A 16,192-nucleotide genomic window follows, 5' to 3' on the forward strand; every position below is an offset into this window, starting at 1 on the left:
GAGCAGTTATGAATGTTTTATGACCTACAATGAGCTGTCAACGAGCAGTTATGAATGTTTTATGACCTACAATGAGCTGTCAACGAGCAGTTATGAATGTTTTATGACCTACAATGAGCTGTCAATGAGCAGTTATGAATGTTTTATGACCTACAATGAGCTGTCAATGAGCAGTTATGAATGTTTTATGACCTACAATGAGCTGTCAACGAGCAGTTATGAATGTTTTATGACCTACAATGAGCTGTCAACGAGCAGTTATGAATGTTTTATGACCTACAATGAGCTGTCAACGAACAGTTATGAATGTTTTATGACCTACAATGAGCAGTCAACGAGCAGTTATGAATGTTTTATGACCTACAATGAGCTGTCAACGAGCAGTTATGAATGTTTTATGACCTACAATGAGCTGTCAACGAACAGTTATGAATGTTTTATGACCTACAATGAGCTGTCAATGAGCAGTTATGAATGTTTTATGACCTACAATGAGCTGTCAACGAACAGTTATGAATGTTTTATGACCTACAATGAGCTGTCAACGAACAGTTATGAATGTTTTATGACCTACAATGAGCAGTCAACGAGCAGTTATGAATGTTTTATGACCTACAATGAGCTGTCAACGAGCAGTTATGAATGTTTTATGACCTACAATGAGCTGTCAACGAACAGTTATGAATGTTTTATGACCTACAATGAGCTGTCAACGAGCAGTTATGAATGTTTTATGACCTACAATGAGCTGTCAACGAACAGTTATGAATGTTTTATGACCTACAATGAGCTGTCAACGAACAGTTATGAATGTTTTATGACCTACAATGAGCAGTTGTGAATGCGAACAGTTGTGAACAGTTGTAAGCTCACCTGAACAACTCGACCACGTTCTCTCCAGTCTTCTTGATCTCCTCTTCAGGCAACATAGAGAGGATAGCAGCCTTCTGGTAGACGTAGATGGCCTATAGAGACACACAGGGGTCAGGGGTCAGGGTGTGTCCCTCTCCAGGGTGTGTCCCACTCCAGGGTGTGTCCCTCTCTCTACGTGTCTCTCCCTCCCTCCCTCTCTCTCTCTACATGTGTGTCTACCTACCTTGGACCAGCGACTCTCCTTACAGAGCAGGTCAGCGTATCTGTATGCCTGCAGCCAGTCCTGAGTGAAGGAGTGACTCCACATCAACTCCCAGTAACACAGGTGGTGAATCTGTCTCCACTGAGACTGGGCTAAGATACACTCCTCAAACTTTAACTGGGCCTTAGGGGAGAGTGAGGGGGGAGAGAGAGTGAGGGGGGAGAGAGAGTGAGGGGGGAGAGAGAGTGAGGGGGAGAGAGAGTGAGGGGGAGAGAGAGAGAGACAGGGAGAGGGGAGAGAGAGAGAGTGAGGGGGAGAGAGAGAGAGACAGGGGAGAGAGAGACAGGGAGAGAGAGAGAGACAGGGGAGAGAGAGACAGGGGAGAGAGAGACGGGAGAGAGAGAGGGGAGAGAGAGAGAGGGGAGAGAGAGGGGAGAGAGAGGGGAGAGAGAGGGGAGAGAGAGAGAGAGGTAGAAAGAGAGAGGTCTTATTTCCTGTAGTGATGGTAGAAATTACTGTGTACATAATGTTTGTATGGAATGTGATGATAGTAGGTTCTATATACAGTACCAGTCAAAAGTGTGGACACACCTACTCATTCAAGGGTTTTTCTTTATTTTTACTATTTTCTACATTGTAGAATAATAGTGAAGACATCACAACTATGAAATAACACATATGGAATCATGTAGTAACCAAAAAAAGTGTTAAACACATCAAAATATATTTTATATTTGAGATTCTTGAAAGTAGCCACCCTTTACCTTGATGACAGCTTTGCACACTCTTGACATTCTCTCAACCAGCTTCGTGAGGTAGTCACCTGGAATGCATTTCAATTAACAGGTGTGTCAAGTTAATTTGTGGAATTTCTTTCCTTCTTAATGCGTTTGAGCCAATCATTGTGTTGTGACAAGGTAGGGGGGGGGGGTATACAGAAGATGGCCCTATTTGGTAAAAGACCAAGTCCATATTTTGGCAAGAACAGCTCAAATAAGCAAAGAGAAATGACAGTCCATCATTACTTTAAGATATGAAGGTCACTCAATCGGGAAAATTTCAAAAATGTTGAAAGTTTTTTCAAGTGCAGTCGTAAAAACCATCAAGCGCTATGATGAAACTGGCTCTCATGAGGACCGCCACAGGAATGGACGACCCAGAGTTACCTCTGCTGCAGAGGATAAGTTCATTAGAGTTAACTGCACCTCATGCAGCCCAAATAAATTCTTCACAGAGTTCAAGTAACAGACACATCTCAACATCAACTGTTCAGAGGAGACTATGTGAATCAGGCCTTCGTGGTCGAATTGCTGTAAAGAAACCATTACTAAAGGACACCAATAAGAAGAAGAGACTTGCTTGGGCCAAGAAACACGAGCAGTGGACATTAGACCGGTGGAAATCTGTCCCTTGGACTGATGAGTTAAAATTTGAGATTTTTGGTTTCAACCGCCGTGTCTTTGTGAGATGCAGAGTAGGTGAACAGATGATCTCTGCATGTGTTGTTCCCACCGTGAAGCATGGAGGAGGAGGTGTGATGGTGCTTTGCTGGTGACACTGTCTGTGATTTATTTATAATTCAAGGCACACTTAACCATCATGGCTACCACAGCATTCTGCAGCGATACGCCATCCCATCTGATTAGCGCTTAGTGGGACTATCATTTGTTTTTCAACAGGACAATGACCCAACACACCTCCAGGCTGTGTAAGGGCTATTTGACCAAGAAGGAGAGTGATGGAGTGTGCAAAGCTGTCATCAAGGCAAAGGGTGGCTACTTTGAAGAATGAATATATATATATATATATATATATTAAAAAAACACTGGTTTGGTTACTACATGATTCCATATGTGTTATTTCATAGTTTTGATGTCTTCACTATTATTCTACAATGTAGAAAATAGTAAAAATAAAGAAAAACCCTGGAATGAGTTGGTGTGTCCAAACGTTTGACTGGTACTGTACATAACGTTTGTATGAAATGTGATGTTAGTAACTTCTATGTACATAACGTTTGTATGAAATGTGACGTTAGTAACTTCTATGTACATAACGTTTGTATGAAATGTGATGTTAGTAACTTCTATGTACATAACGTTTGTACGAAATGTGATGTTAGTAACTTCTATGTACATAACGTTTGTACGAAATGTGATGTTAGTAACTTCTATGTACATAACGTTTGTATGAAATGTGATGTTAGTAACTTCTATGTACATAACGTTTGTATGAAATGTGATGTTAGTAACTTCTATGTACATAACGTTTGTACGAAATGTGATGTTAGTAACTTCTATGTACATAACGTTTGTATGAAATGTGATGTTAGTAACTTCTATGTACATAACGTTTGTATGAAATGTGATGTTAGTAACTTCTTATGTATATGTCATAACTTCTATGTATATGAACATGTGATGTTAGTAACTTCTATGTACATAACGTTTGTACGAAATGTGATGTTAGTAACTTCTATGTACATAACGTTTACGCGAAATGTGATGTTAGTAACTTCTATGTACATAACGTTTGTACGAAATGTGATGTTAGTAACTTCTATGTACATAACGTTTGTACGAAATGTGATGTTAGTAACTTCTATGTACATAACGTTTGTAGAATGTGATGTTAGTAACTTCTATGTACATAACGTTTGTACGAAATGTGATGTTAGTAACTTCTATGTACATAACGTTTGTACGAAATGTGATGTTAGTAACTTCTATGTACATAACGTTTGTACGAAATGTGATGTTAGTAACTTCTATGTACATAACGTTTGTATGAAATGTGATGTTAGTAACTTCTATGTACATAACGTTTGTATGAAATGTGATGTTAGTAACTTCTATGTACATAACGTTTGTACGAAATGTGATGTTAGTAACTTCTATGTACATAACGTTTGTACGAAATGTGATGTTAGTAACTTCTATGTACATAACGTTTGTACGAAATGTGATGTTAGTAACTTCTATGATGTTTCACCTTCTCGAAGTTTCCTCTGAGCACAGCAATCCGAGCAGAATAGAACAGAATGATAGAACCCTAGGAGAGAAACACTCCCATTAGTACTCTACCATACAGGGTGTGTGTGTGTGTGTGTGTGTGTGTGTGTGTGTGTGTGTGTGTGTGTGTGTGTGTGTGTGTGCGTGCGATACTTACGTTAGGGAACTTCTCGAGGTAAGGTCCCAGTAAGGCTTCTGCCTCTACAAGGTTTCCTTCTCCAGTACCTGGAACAACCATCACACAACCATCACACAACCAATGCTGTGACAAGGTAACCATAACACAACCAGCACACAACCAATGCTGTGACAAGGTAACCATAACACAACCAGCACACAACCAATGCTGTGACAAGGTAACCATAACACAACCAGCACACAACCAATGCTGTGACAAGGTAACCATAACACAACCACCATACAACCACATTACAACCACCATACAACCATGTTACAACCACCATACAACCATGTTACAACCACCATACAACCATGTTACAACCATGTTACAACCACGTTACAACCATGTTACAACCACCATACAACCATGTTACAACCACCATACAACCATGTTACAACCACCATACAACCAGAATACAACCATATTACAACCACCATACAACCATGTTACAACCACCATACAACCATGTTACAACCACCATACAACCAGAATACAACCACCATACAACCAGAATACAACCATGTTACAACCACCATACAACCAGAATACAACCAACATACAACCAGAATACAACCACCATACAACCACCATACAGCCATGATAGAACCAGAATAGAACCACCATACAACCAGAATACAACCATGTTACAACCAGAATACAACCATGTTACAACCACCATACAACCAGAATACAACCATGTTACAACCACCATACAACCATGTTACAACCACCATATAACGTTACAACCATCATATAACCATGTTACAACAATAATACAACCACCATACAACCACGATAGAACCAGAACACAACCACCATACAACCATGTTACAACCAGAATACAACCACGATAGAACCAGAATACAACCATCACAAATAACCACAACCACCAAACAAATATCACAAAATTACTGACCTTCTCCGAAACCTGGAACACACAACAATCGTCATTCAACCATCACACAACCTTTACACAACTATTAACCAGTGTGTGTGTGTGTGTGTGTGTGTGTATCCCTACCCAGAATGAGTGTAACATAGGTATGGTACAGCAGCAACGTTAACACACTGAGGACAGCTCTGAGACTGTGGCTTGCTGCTCCTTCTCTCAGCTGAGCCAGACCAAAGTCCTACAAGACACAATAACACCTCTTATAAGCATTCATAACAGTTCATAGCCTCCTTATAACAGCTCTTACCTGTTTTTTTTTTTATTATTATTTTTAAAATGTAACCTTTATTTAACTAGGCAAGTCGGTTAAGAACAAATTCTTATTTACAATGACGGCCTAGGAACAGTGGGTTAACTGCCTTGTTCAGGGGCAGAATGACAGATTTTTTTACCGTGTCAGCTCGGGGATTCGATCTTGCAACCTTTCGGTTACTAGTCCAACGCTATAACCACTAGGCTACTTAACGCCCACAAGCCCCCCCCACAAGCATTCATTATAATCATTCATAGCAGCTCATTGCTAAACCATTGAACTCACTCTGTTGCCAGAGAAACCGATGACTTCCAGCAACCTGAGGATTCTCTGAGGAAGGAGGGACAGCATCTGAGAGAGAGAGAGAGAGAGAGAGAGAGAGAGAGAGAGAGAAAACGTGTTAAAACCAAGCTGTATTTATTTATAAACCCTCTCACACACCCTCCCGTCTTTCTTACCAGGTTGAAGGATCCGATACCCAGTCTCACTCCTCCTTCGAACTGCCTGAATGATTCACTGCTATGGTCCTGAGTCACATTCAGAATATTCTGACATTCCCTACAAGAAGATAGCACAGGATGTTATGTCACAAGTACAGTCCCCCAGCCAGTTATACCCATATTATACCCATCTACTAGTCCCCCAGCCAGTTATACCCATATTATACCCATCTACTAGTCTCCCAGCCAGTTATACCCATATTAGACCCATCTACTAGTCCCCCAGCCAGTTATACCCATATTAGACCCATCTACTAGTCCCCCAGCCAGTTATACAATAGACCCATCTACTAGTCTCCCAGCCAGTTATACCCATATTAGACCCATCTACTAGTCCCCCAGCCAGTTATACCCATATTAGACCCATCTACTAGTCCCCCAGCCAGTTATACCCATATTAGACCCATCTACTAGTCCCCCAGCCAGTTATCACCCATCTACTAGTCCCCCAGCCAGTTATACCCATATTAGACCCATCTACTAGTCCCCCAGCCAGTTATACCCATATTAGACCCATCTACTAGTCCCCCAGCCAGTTATACCCATATTAGACCCATCTACTAGTCCCCCAGCCAGTTATACCCATATTAGACCCATCTACTAGTCCCCCAGCCAGTTATACCCATATTAGACCCATCTACTAGTCCCCCAGCCAGTTATACCCATATTAGACCCATCTACTAGTCCCCCAGCCAGTAATACCCATATTAGACCCATCTACTAGTCCCCCAGCCAGTTATACCCATATTAGACCCATCTACTAGTCCCCCAGCCAGTAATACCCATATTATACCCATCTACTAGTCCCCCAGCCAGTAATACCCATATTAGACCCATCTACTAGTCCCCAGCCAGTTACACCCATATTAGACCCATCTACTAGTCCCCAGCCAGTAATACCCATATTAGACCCATCTACTAGTCTCCCAGCCAGTTACACCCATATTAGACCCATCTACTAGTCCCCCAGCCAGTAATACCCATATTAGACCCATCTACTAGTCCCCCAGCCAGTTATACCCATATTAGACCCATCTACTAGTCCCCCAGCCAGTAATACCCATATTAGACCCATCTACTAGTCTCCCAGCCAGTTATACCCATATTAGACCCATCTACTAGTCCCCCAGCCAGTTATACCCATATTAGACCCATCTACTAGTCCCCCAGCCAGTTATACCCATATTAGACCCATCTACTAGTCCCCCAGCCAGTTATACCCATATTATACCCATCTACTAGTCCCCCAGCCAGTTATACCCATATTATACCCATCTACTAGTCCCCCAGCCAGTTATACCCATCTACTAGTCCCCCAGCCAGTTATACCCATATTAGACCCATCTACTAGTCCCCCAGCCAGTAATACCCATCTACTAGTCCCCCAGCCAGTTATACCCATATTAGACCCATCTACTAGTCCCCCAGCCAGTTATACCCATATTATACCCATCTACTAGTCCCCCAGCCAGTTATACCCATATTAGACCCATCTACTAGTCCCCCAGCCAGTAATACCCATATTAGACCCATCTACTAGTCCCCCAGCCAGTTATACCCATATTAGACCCATCTACTAGTCCCCCAGCCAGTTATACCCATATTAGACCCATCTACTAGTCTCCCAGCCAGTAATACCCATATTAGACCCATCTACTAGTCCCCCAGCCAGTTATACCCATATTAGACCCATCTACTAGTCCCCCAGCCAGTTATACCCATATTAGACCCATCTACTAGTCCCCCAGCCAGTTATACCCATCTACTAGTCCCCCAGCCAGTTATACCCATCTACTAGTCCCCCAGCCAGTTATACCCATATTAGACCCATCTACTAGTCCCCCAGCCAGTTATACCCATATTATACCCATCTACTAGTCCCCCAGCCAGTTATACCCATATTAGACCCATCTACTAGTCCCCCAGCCAGTTATAGCCATATTATACCCATCTACTAGTCCCCCAGCCAGTTATACCCATATTAGACCCATCTACTAGTCCCCCAGCCAGTTATACCCATATTAGACCCATATTAGACCCATCTACTAGTCCCCCAGCCAGTAATACCCATATTAGACCCATCTACTAGTCCCCCAGCCAGTAATACCCATATTAGACCCATCTACTAGTCCCCCAGCCAGTTATACCCATATTAGACCCATCTACTAGTCCCCCAGCCAGTTATACCATCTACTAGTCCCCCAGCCAGTTATACCCATATTATACCCATCTACTAGTCCCCCAGCCAGTTATACCCATATTAGACCCATCTACTAGTCCCCCAGCCAGTTATACCCATATTAGACCCATCTACTAGTCCCCCAGCCAGTAATACCCATATTAGACCCATCTACTAGTCCCCCAGCCAGTTATACCCATCTACTAGTCCCCCAGCCAGTTATACCCATATTAGACCCATCTACTAGTCCCCCAGCCAGAAATACCCATATTAGACCCATCTACTAGTCCCCCAGCCAGTTATACCCATATTAGACCCATCTACTAGTCTCCCAGCCAGTTATACCCATATTAGACCCATCTACTAGTCCCCCAGCCAGTTATACCCATATTAGACCCATCTACTAGTCCCCCAGCCAGTTATACCCATATTAGACCCATCTACTAGTCCCCCAGCCAGTTATACCCATCTACTAGTCCCCCAGCCAGTTATACCCATCTACTAGTCCCCAGCCAGTTATACCCATATTAGACCCATCTACTAGTCCCCCAGCCAGTTATACCCATATTAGACCCATCTACTAGTCCCCCAGCCAGTTATACCCATATTAGACCCATCTACTAGTCCCCCAGCCAGTTATACCCATATTAGACCCATCTACTAGTCCCCCAGCCAGTTATACCCATCTACTAGTCCCCCAGCCAGTTATACCCATATTAGACCCATCTACTAGTCCCCCAGCCAGTTATACCCATATTAGACCCATCTACTAGTCCCCCAGCCAGTTATACCCATATTAGACCCATCTACTAGTCCCCCAGCCAGTTATACCCATATTAGACCCATCTACTAGTCCCCCAGCCAGTAATACCCATATTAGACCCATCTACTAGTCCCCCAGCCAGTTATACCCATATTAGACCCATCTACTAGTCCCCCAGCCAGTTATACCCATATTAGACCCATCTACTAGTCCCCCAGCCAGTTATACCCATATTATACCCATCTACTAGTCCCCCAGCCAGTTATACCCATATTATACCCATCTACTAGTCCCCCAGCCAGTTATACCCATATTATACCCATCTACTAGTCCCCCAGCCAGTTATACCCATATTAGACCCATCTACTAGTCCCCCAGCCAGTAATACCCATATTAGACCCATCTACTAGTCTCCCAGCCAGTTACACCCATATTAGACCCATCTACTAGTCCCCCAGCCAGTAATACCCATATTAGACCCATCTACTAGTCCCCCAGCCAGTTATACCCATATTAGACCCATCTACTAGTCCCCCAGCCAGTAATACCCATATTAGACCCATCTACTAGTCTCCCAGCCAGTTATACCCATATTAGACCCATCTACTAGTCCCCCAGCCAGTTATACCCATATTAGACCCATCTACTAGTCCCCCAGCCAGTTATACCCATATTAGACCCATCTACTAGTCCCCCAGCCAGTTATACCCATATTATACCCATCTACTAGTCCCCCAGCCAGTTATACCCATATTATACCCATCTACTAGTCCCCCAGCCAGTTATACCCATCTACTAGTCCCCCAGCCAGTTATACCCATATTAGACCCATCTACTAGTCCCCCAGCCAGTATACCCATCTACTAGTCCCCCAGCCAGTTATACCCATATTAGACCCATCTACTAGTCCCCCAGCCAGTTATACCCATATTATACCCATCTACTAGTCCCCCAGCCAGTTATACCCATATTAGACCCATCTACTAGTCCCCCAGCCAGTAATACCCATATTAGACCCATCTACTAGTCCCCCAGCCAGTTATACCCATATTAGACCCATCTACTAGTCCCCCAGCCAGTAAAACCCATATTAGACCCATCTACTAGTCCCCAGCCAGTTATACCCATATTAGACCCATCTACTAGTCTCCCAGCCAGTTATACCCATATTAGACCCATCTACTAGTCCCCCAGCCAGTTATACCCATATTAGACCCATCTACTAGTCCCCCAGCCAGTTATACCCATATTAGACCCATCTACTAGTCCCCCAGCCAGTTATACCCATCTACTAGTCCCCCAGCCAGTTATACCCATCTACTAGTCCCCCAGCCAGTTATACCCATATTAGACCCATCTACTAGTCCCCCAGCCAGTTATACCCATATTATACCCATCTACTAGTCCCCCAGCCAGTTATACCCATATTAGACCCATCTACTAGTCCCCCAGCCAGTTATAGCCATATTATACCCATCTACTAGTCCCCCAGCCAGTTATACCCATATTAGACCCATCTACTAGTCCCCCAGCCAGTTATACCCATATAGACCCATATTAGACCCATCTACTAGTCCCCCAGCCAGTAATACCCATATTAGACCCATCTACTAGTCCCCCAGCCAGTAATACCCATATTAGACCCATCTACTAGTCCCCCAGCCAGTTATACCCATATTAGACCCATCTACTAGTCCCCCAGCCAGTTATACCATCTACTAGTCCCCCAGCCAGTTATACCCATATTATACCCATCTACTAGTCCCCCAGCCAGTTATACCCATATTAGACCCATCTACTAGTCCCCCAGCCAGTTATACCCATATTAGACCCATCTACTAGTCCCCCAGCCAGTAATACCCATATTAGACCCATCTACTAGTCCCCCAGCCAGTTATACCCATCTACTAGTCCCCCAGCCAGTTATACCCATATTAGACCCATCTACTAGTCCCCCAGCCAGAAATACCCATATTAGACCCATCTACTAGTCCCCCAGCCAGTTATACCCATATTAGACCCATCTACTAGTCTCCCAGCCAGTTATACCCATATTAGACCCATCTACTAGTCCCCCAGCCAGTTATACCCATATTAGACCCATCTACTAGTCCCCCAGCCAGTTATACCCATATTAGACCCATCTACTAGTCCCCCAGCCAGTTATACCCATCTACTAGTCCCCCAGCCAGTTATACCCATCTACTAGTCCCCCAGCCAGTTATACCCATATTAGACCCATCTACTAGTCCCCCAGCCAGTTATACCCATATTATACCCATCTACTAGTCCCCCAGCCAGTTATACCCATATTAGACCCATCTACTAGTCCCCCAGCCAGTTATAGCCATATTATACCCATCTACTAGTCCCCCAGCCAGTTATACCCATATTAGACCCATCTACTAGTCCCCCAGCCAGTTATACCATCTACTAGTCCCCCAGCCAGTTATACCCATATTATACCCATCTACTAGTCCCCCAGCCAGTTATACCCATATTAGACCCATCTACTAGTCCCCCAGCCAGTTATACCCATATTAGACCCATCTACTAGTCCCCCAGCCAGTAATACCCATATTAGACCCATCTACTAGTCCCCCAGCCAGTTATACCCATCTACTAGTCCCCCAGCCAGTTATACCCATATTAGACCCATCTACTAGTCTCCCAGCCAGTTATACCCATATTATACCCATCTACTAGTCTCCCAGCCAGTTATACCCATATTAGACCCATCTACTAGTCCCCCAGCCAGTTATACCCATATTATACCCATCTACTAGTCCCCCAGCCAGTTATACCCATCTACTAGTCCCCCAGCCAGTTATACCCATATTAGACCCATCTACTAGTCCCCCAGCCAGTAATACCCATATTAGACCCATCTACTAGTCCCCAGCCAGTTATACCCATATTAGACCCATCTACTAGTCCCCCAGCCAGTTATACCCATATTAGACCCATCTACTAGTCCCCCAGCCAGTTATACCCATATTAGACCCATCTACTAGTCCCCCAGCCAGTTATACCCATATTAGACCCATCTACTAGTCCCCCAGCCAGTTATACCCATATTAGACCCATCTACTAGTCCCCCAGCCAGTTATACCCATATTAGACCCATCTACTAGTCCCCAGCCAGTTATACCCATATTAGACCCATCTACTAGTCCCCCAGCCAATTATACCCATCTACTAGTCCCCCAGCCAGTTATACCCATATTAGACCCATCTACTAGTCCCCCAGCCAGTTATACCCATATTAGACCCATCTACTAGTCTCCCCAGCCAGTTATACCCATCTACTAGTCCCCCAGCCAGTTATACCCATATTAGACCCATCTACTAGTCCCCCAGCCAGTTATACCCATATTAGACCCATCTACTAGTCCCCCAGCCAGTTATACCCATCTACTAGTCCCCCAGCCAGTTATACCCATATTAGACCCATCTACTAGTCCCCCAGCCAGTTATACCCATCTACTAGTCCCCAGCCAGTTATACCCATATTAGACCCATCTACTAGTCCCCCAGCCAGATATACCCATATTAGACCCATCTACTAGTCCCCCAGCCAGTTATACCCATATTAGACCCATCTACTAGTCTCCCAGCCAGTTATACCCATATTAGACCCATCTACTAGTCCCCCAGCCAGTTATACCCATATTAGACCCATCTACTAGTCCCCCAGCCAGTTATACCCATATTAGACCCATCTACTAGTCCCCCAGCCAGTTATACCCATCTACTAGTCCCCCAGCCAGTTATACCCATCTACTAGTCCCCCAGCCAGTTATACCCATATTAGACCCATCTACTAGTCCCCCAGCCAGTTATACCCATATTAGACCCATCTACTAGTCCCCCAGCCAGTTATACCCATATTAGACCCATCTACTAGTCCCCCAGCCAGTTATACCCATATTAGACCCATCTACTAGTCCCCCCAGCCAGTTATACCATCTACTAGTCCCCCAGCCAGTTATACCCATATTATACCCATCTACTAGTCCCCCCAGCCAGTTATACCCATATTAGACTCATCTACTAGTCCCCCAGCCAGTTATACCCATATTAGACCCATCTACTAGTCCCCCAGCCAGTAATACCCATATTAGACCCATCTACTAGTCCCCCAGCCAGTTATACCCATCTACTAGTCCCCCAGCCAGTTATACCCATATTAGACCCATCTACTAGTCTCCCAGCCAGTTATACCCATATTATACCCATCTACTAGTCTCCCAGCCAGTTATACCCATATTAGACCCATCTACTAGTCCCCCAGCCAGTTATACCCATATTATACCCATCTACTAGTCCCCCAGCCAGTTATACCCATCTACTAGTCCCCCAGCCAGTTATACCCATATTAGACCCATCTACTAGTCCCCCAGCCAGAAATACCCATATTAGACCCATCTACTAGTCCCCCAGCCAGTTATACCCATATTAGACCCATCTACTAGTCCCCCAGCCAGTTATACCCATATTAGACCCATCTACTAGTCCCCCAGCCAGTTATACCCATATTAGACCCATCTACTAGTCCCCCAGCCAGTTATACCCATATTAGACCCATCTACTAGTCCCCCAGCCAGTTATACCCATATTAGACCCATCTACTAGTCCCCCAGCCAGTTATACCCATATTAGACCCATCTACTAGTCCCCCAGCCAGTTATACCCATATTAGACCCATCTACTAGTCCCCCAGCCAGTTATACCCATATTAGACCCATCTACTAGTCCCCCAGCCAGTTATACCCATCTACTAGTCCCCCAGCCAGTTATACCCATATTAGACCCATCTACTAGTCCCCCAGCCAGTTATACCCATATTAGACCCATCTACTAGTCTCCCAGCCAGTTATACCCATCTACTAGTCCCCCAGCCAGTTATACCCATATTAGACCCATCTACTAGTCCCCCAGCCAGTTATACCCATATTAGACCCATCTACTAGTCCCCCAGCCAGTTATACCCATCTACTAGTCCCCCAGCCAGTTATACCCATCTACTAGTCCCCCAGCCAGTTATACCCATATTAGACCCATCTACTAGTCCCCCAGCCAGTTATACCCATATTATACCCATCTACTAGTCCCCCAGCCAGTTATACCCATATTAGACCCATCTACTAGTCCCCCAGCCAGTTATAGCCATATTATACCCATCTACTAGTCCCCCAGCCAGTTATACCCATATTAGACCCATCTACTAGTCCCCCAGCCAGTTATCCCACCCATATTAGACCCATCTACTAGTCCCCCAGCCAGTAATACCCATATTAGACCCATCTACTAGTCCCCCAGCCAGTAATACCCATATTAGACCCATCTACTAGTCCCCCAGCCAGTTATACCCATATTAGACCCATCTACTAGTCCCCCAGCCAGTTATACCATCTACTAGTCCCCCAGCCAGTTATACCCATATTATACCCATCTACTAGTCCCCCAGCCAGTTATACCCATATTAGACCCATCTACTAGTCCCCCAGCCAGTTATACCCATATTAGACCCATCTACTAGTCCCCCAGCCAGTAATACCCATATTAGACCCATCTACTAGTCCCCCAGCCAGTTATACCATCTACTAGTCCCCCAGCCAGAAATACCCATATTAGACCCATCTACTAGTCCCCCAGCCAGTTATACCCATATTAGACCCATCTACTAGTCTCCCAGCCAGTTATACCCATATTAGACCCATCTACTAGTCCCCCAGCCAGTTATACCCATATTAGACCCATCTACTAGTCCCCCAGCCAGTTATACCCATATTAGACCCATCTACTAGTCCCCCAGCCAGTTAAACCCATCTACTAGTCCCCCAGCCAGTTATACCCATCTACTAGTCCCCCAGCCAGTTATACCCATATTAGACCCATCTACTAGTCCCCAGCCAGTTATACCCATATTATACCCATCTACTAGTCCCCCAGCCAGTTATACCCATATTAGACCCATCTACTAGTCCCCCAGCAAGTTATAGCCATATTATACCCATCTACTAGTCCCCCAGCCAGTTATACCCATATTAGACCCATCTACTAGTCCCCCAGCCAGTTATACCATCTACTAGTCCCCCAGCCAGTTATACCCATATTATACCCATCTACTAGTCCCCCAGCCAGTTATACCCATATTAGACCCATCTACTAGTCCCCCAGCCAGTTATACCCATATTAGACCCATCTACTAGTCCCCCAGCCAGTAATACCCATATTAGACCCATCTACTAGTCCCCCAGCCAGTTATACCCATCTACTAGTCCCCCGCCAGTTATACCCATATTAACCCATCTACTAGTCTCCCAGCCAGTTATACCCATATTATACCCATCTACTAGTCTCCCAGCCAGTTATACCCATATTAGACCCATCTACTAGTCCCCCAGCCAGTTATACCCATATTATACCCATCTACTAGTCCCCCAGCCAGTTATACCCATCTACTAGTCCCCCAGCCAGTTATACCCATATTAGACCCATCTACTAGTCCCCCAGCCAGAAATACCCATATTAGACCCATCTACTAGTCCCCCAGCCAGTTATACCCATATTAGACCCATCTATTAGTCCCCCAGCCAGTTATACCCATATTAGACCCATCTACTAGTCCCCCAGCCAGTTATACCCATATTAGACCCATCTACTAGTCCCCCAGCCAGTTATACCCATATTAGACCCATCTACTAGTCCCCCAGCCAGTTATACCCATATTAGACCCATCTACTAGTCCCCCAGCCAGTTATACCCATATTAGACCCATCTACTAGTCCCCCAGCCAGTTATACCCATATTAGACCCATCTACTAGTCCCCCAGCCAGTTATACCCATATTAGACCCATCTACTAGTCCCCCAGCCAATTATACCCATCTACTAGTCCCCCAGCCAGTTATACCCATATTAGACCCATCTACTAGTCCCCCAGCCAGTTATACCCATATTAGACCCATCTACTAGTCTCCCAGCCAGTTATACCCATCTACTAGTCCCCCAGCCAGTTATACCCATATTAGACCCATCTACTAGTCCCCCAGCCAGTTATACCCATATTAGACCCATCTACTAGTCCCCCAGCCAGTTATACCCATCTACTAGTCCCCCAGCCAGTTATACCCATCTACTAGTCCCCCAGCCAGTTATACCCATATTAGACCCATCTACTAGTCCCCCAGCCAGTTATACCCATATTATACCCATCTACTAGTCCCCAGCCAGTTATACCCATATTAGACCCATCTACTAGTCCCCCAGCCAG

General features: G+C 44.8%; 1 protein-coding gene across 2 annotated transcripts in view; it reads right to left on the bottom strand.

The window, feature by feature from the left end:
• Positions 1-16,192, bottom strand: part of ttc39b (tetratricopeptide repeat domain 39B) — a 67,942-nt gene that overhangs the window by 16,985 nt on the left and 34,765 nt on the right. For both annotated transcript variants that reach the window (XM_045713752.1, XM_045713753.1), the window contains exons 8-14: positions 5,931-6,030; positions 5,758-5,823; positions 5,289-5,397; positions 4,244-4,311; positions 4,067-4,126; positions 1,097-1,258; positions 874-965 (exon numbers count right to left, since the gene is read on the bottom strand). In XM_045713752.1, coding sequence (XP_045569708.1) covers positions 874-965; positions 1,097-1,258; positions 4,067-4,126; positions 4,244-4,311; positions 5,289-5,397; positions 5,758-5,823; positions 5,931-6,030 — 657 coding nt within the window. The remainder of the gene's footprint in view (positions 1-873; positions 966-1,096; positions 1,259-4,066; positions 4,127-4,243; positions 4,312-5,288; positions 5,398-5,757; positions 5,824-5,930; positions 6,031-16,192) is intronic.

Source organism: Salmo salar, unplaced genomic scaffold, assembly GCF_905237065.1.
Source record: "Salmo salar unplaced genomic scaffold, Ssal_v3.1, whole genome shotgun sequence".
Classification (NCBI taxonomy): Eukaryota; Metazoa; Chordata; class Actinopteri; order Salmoniformes; family Salmonidae; genus Salmo; species Salmo salar.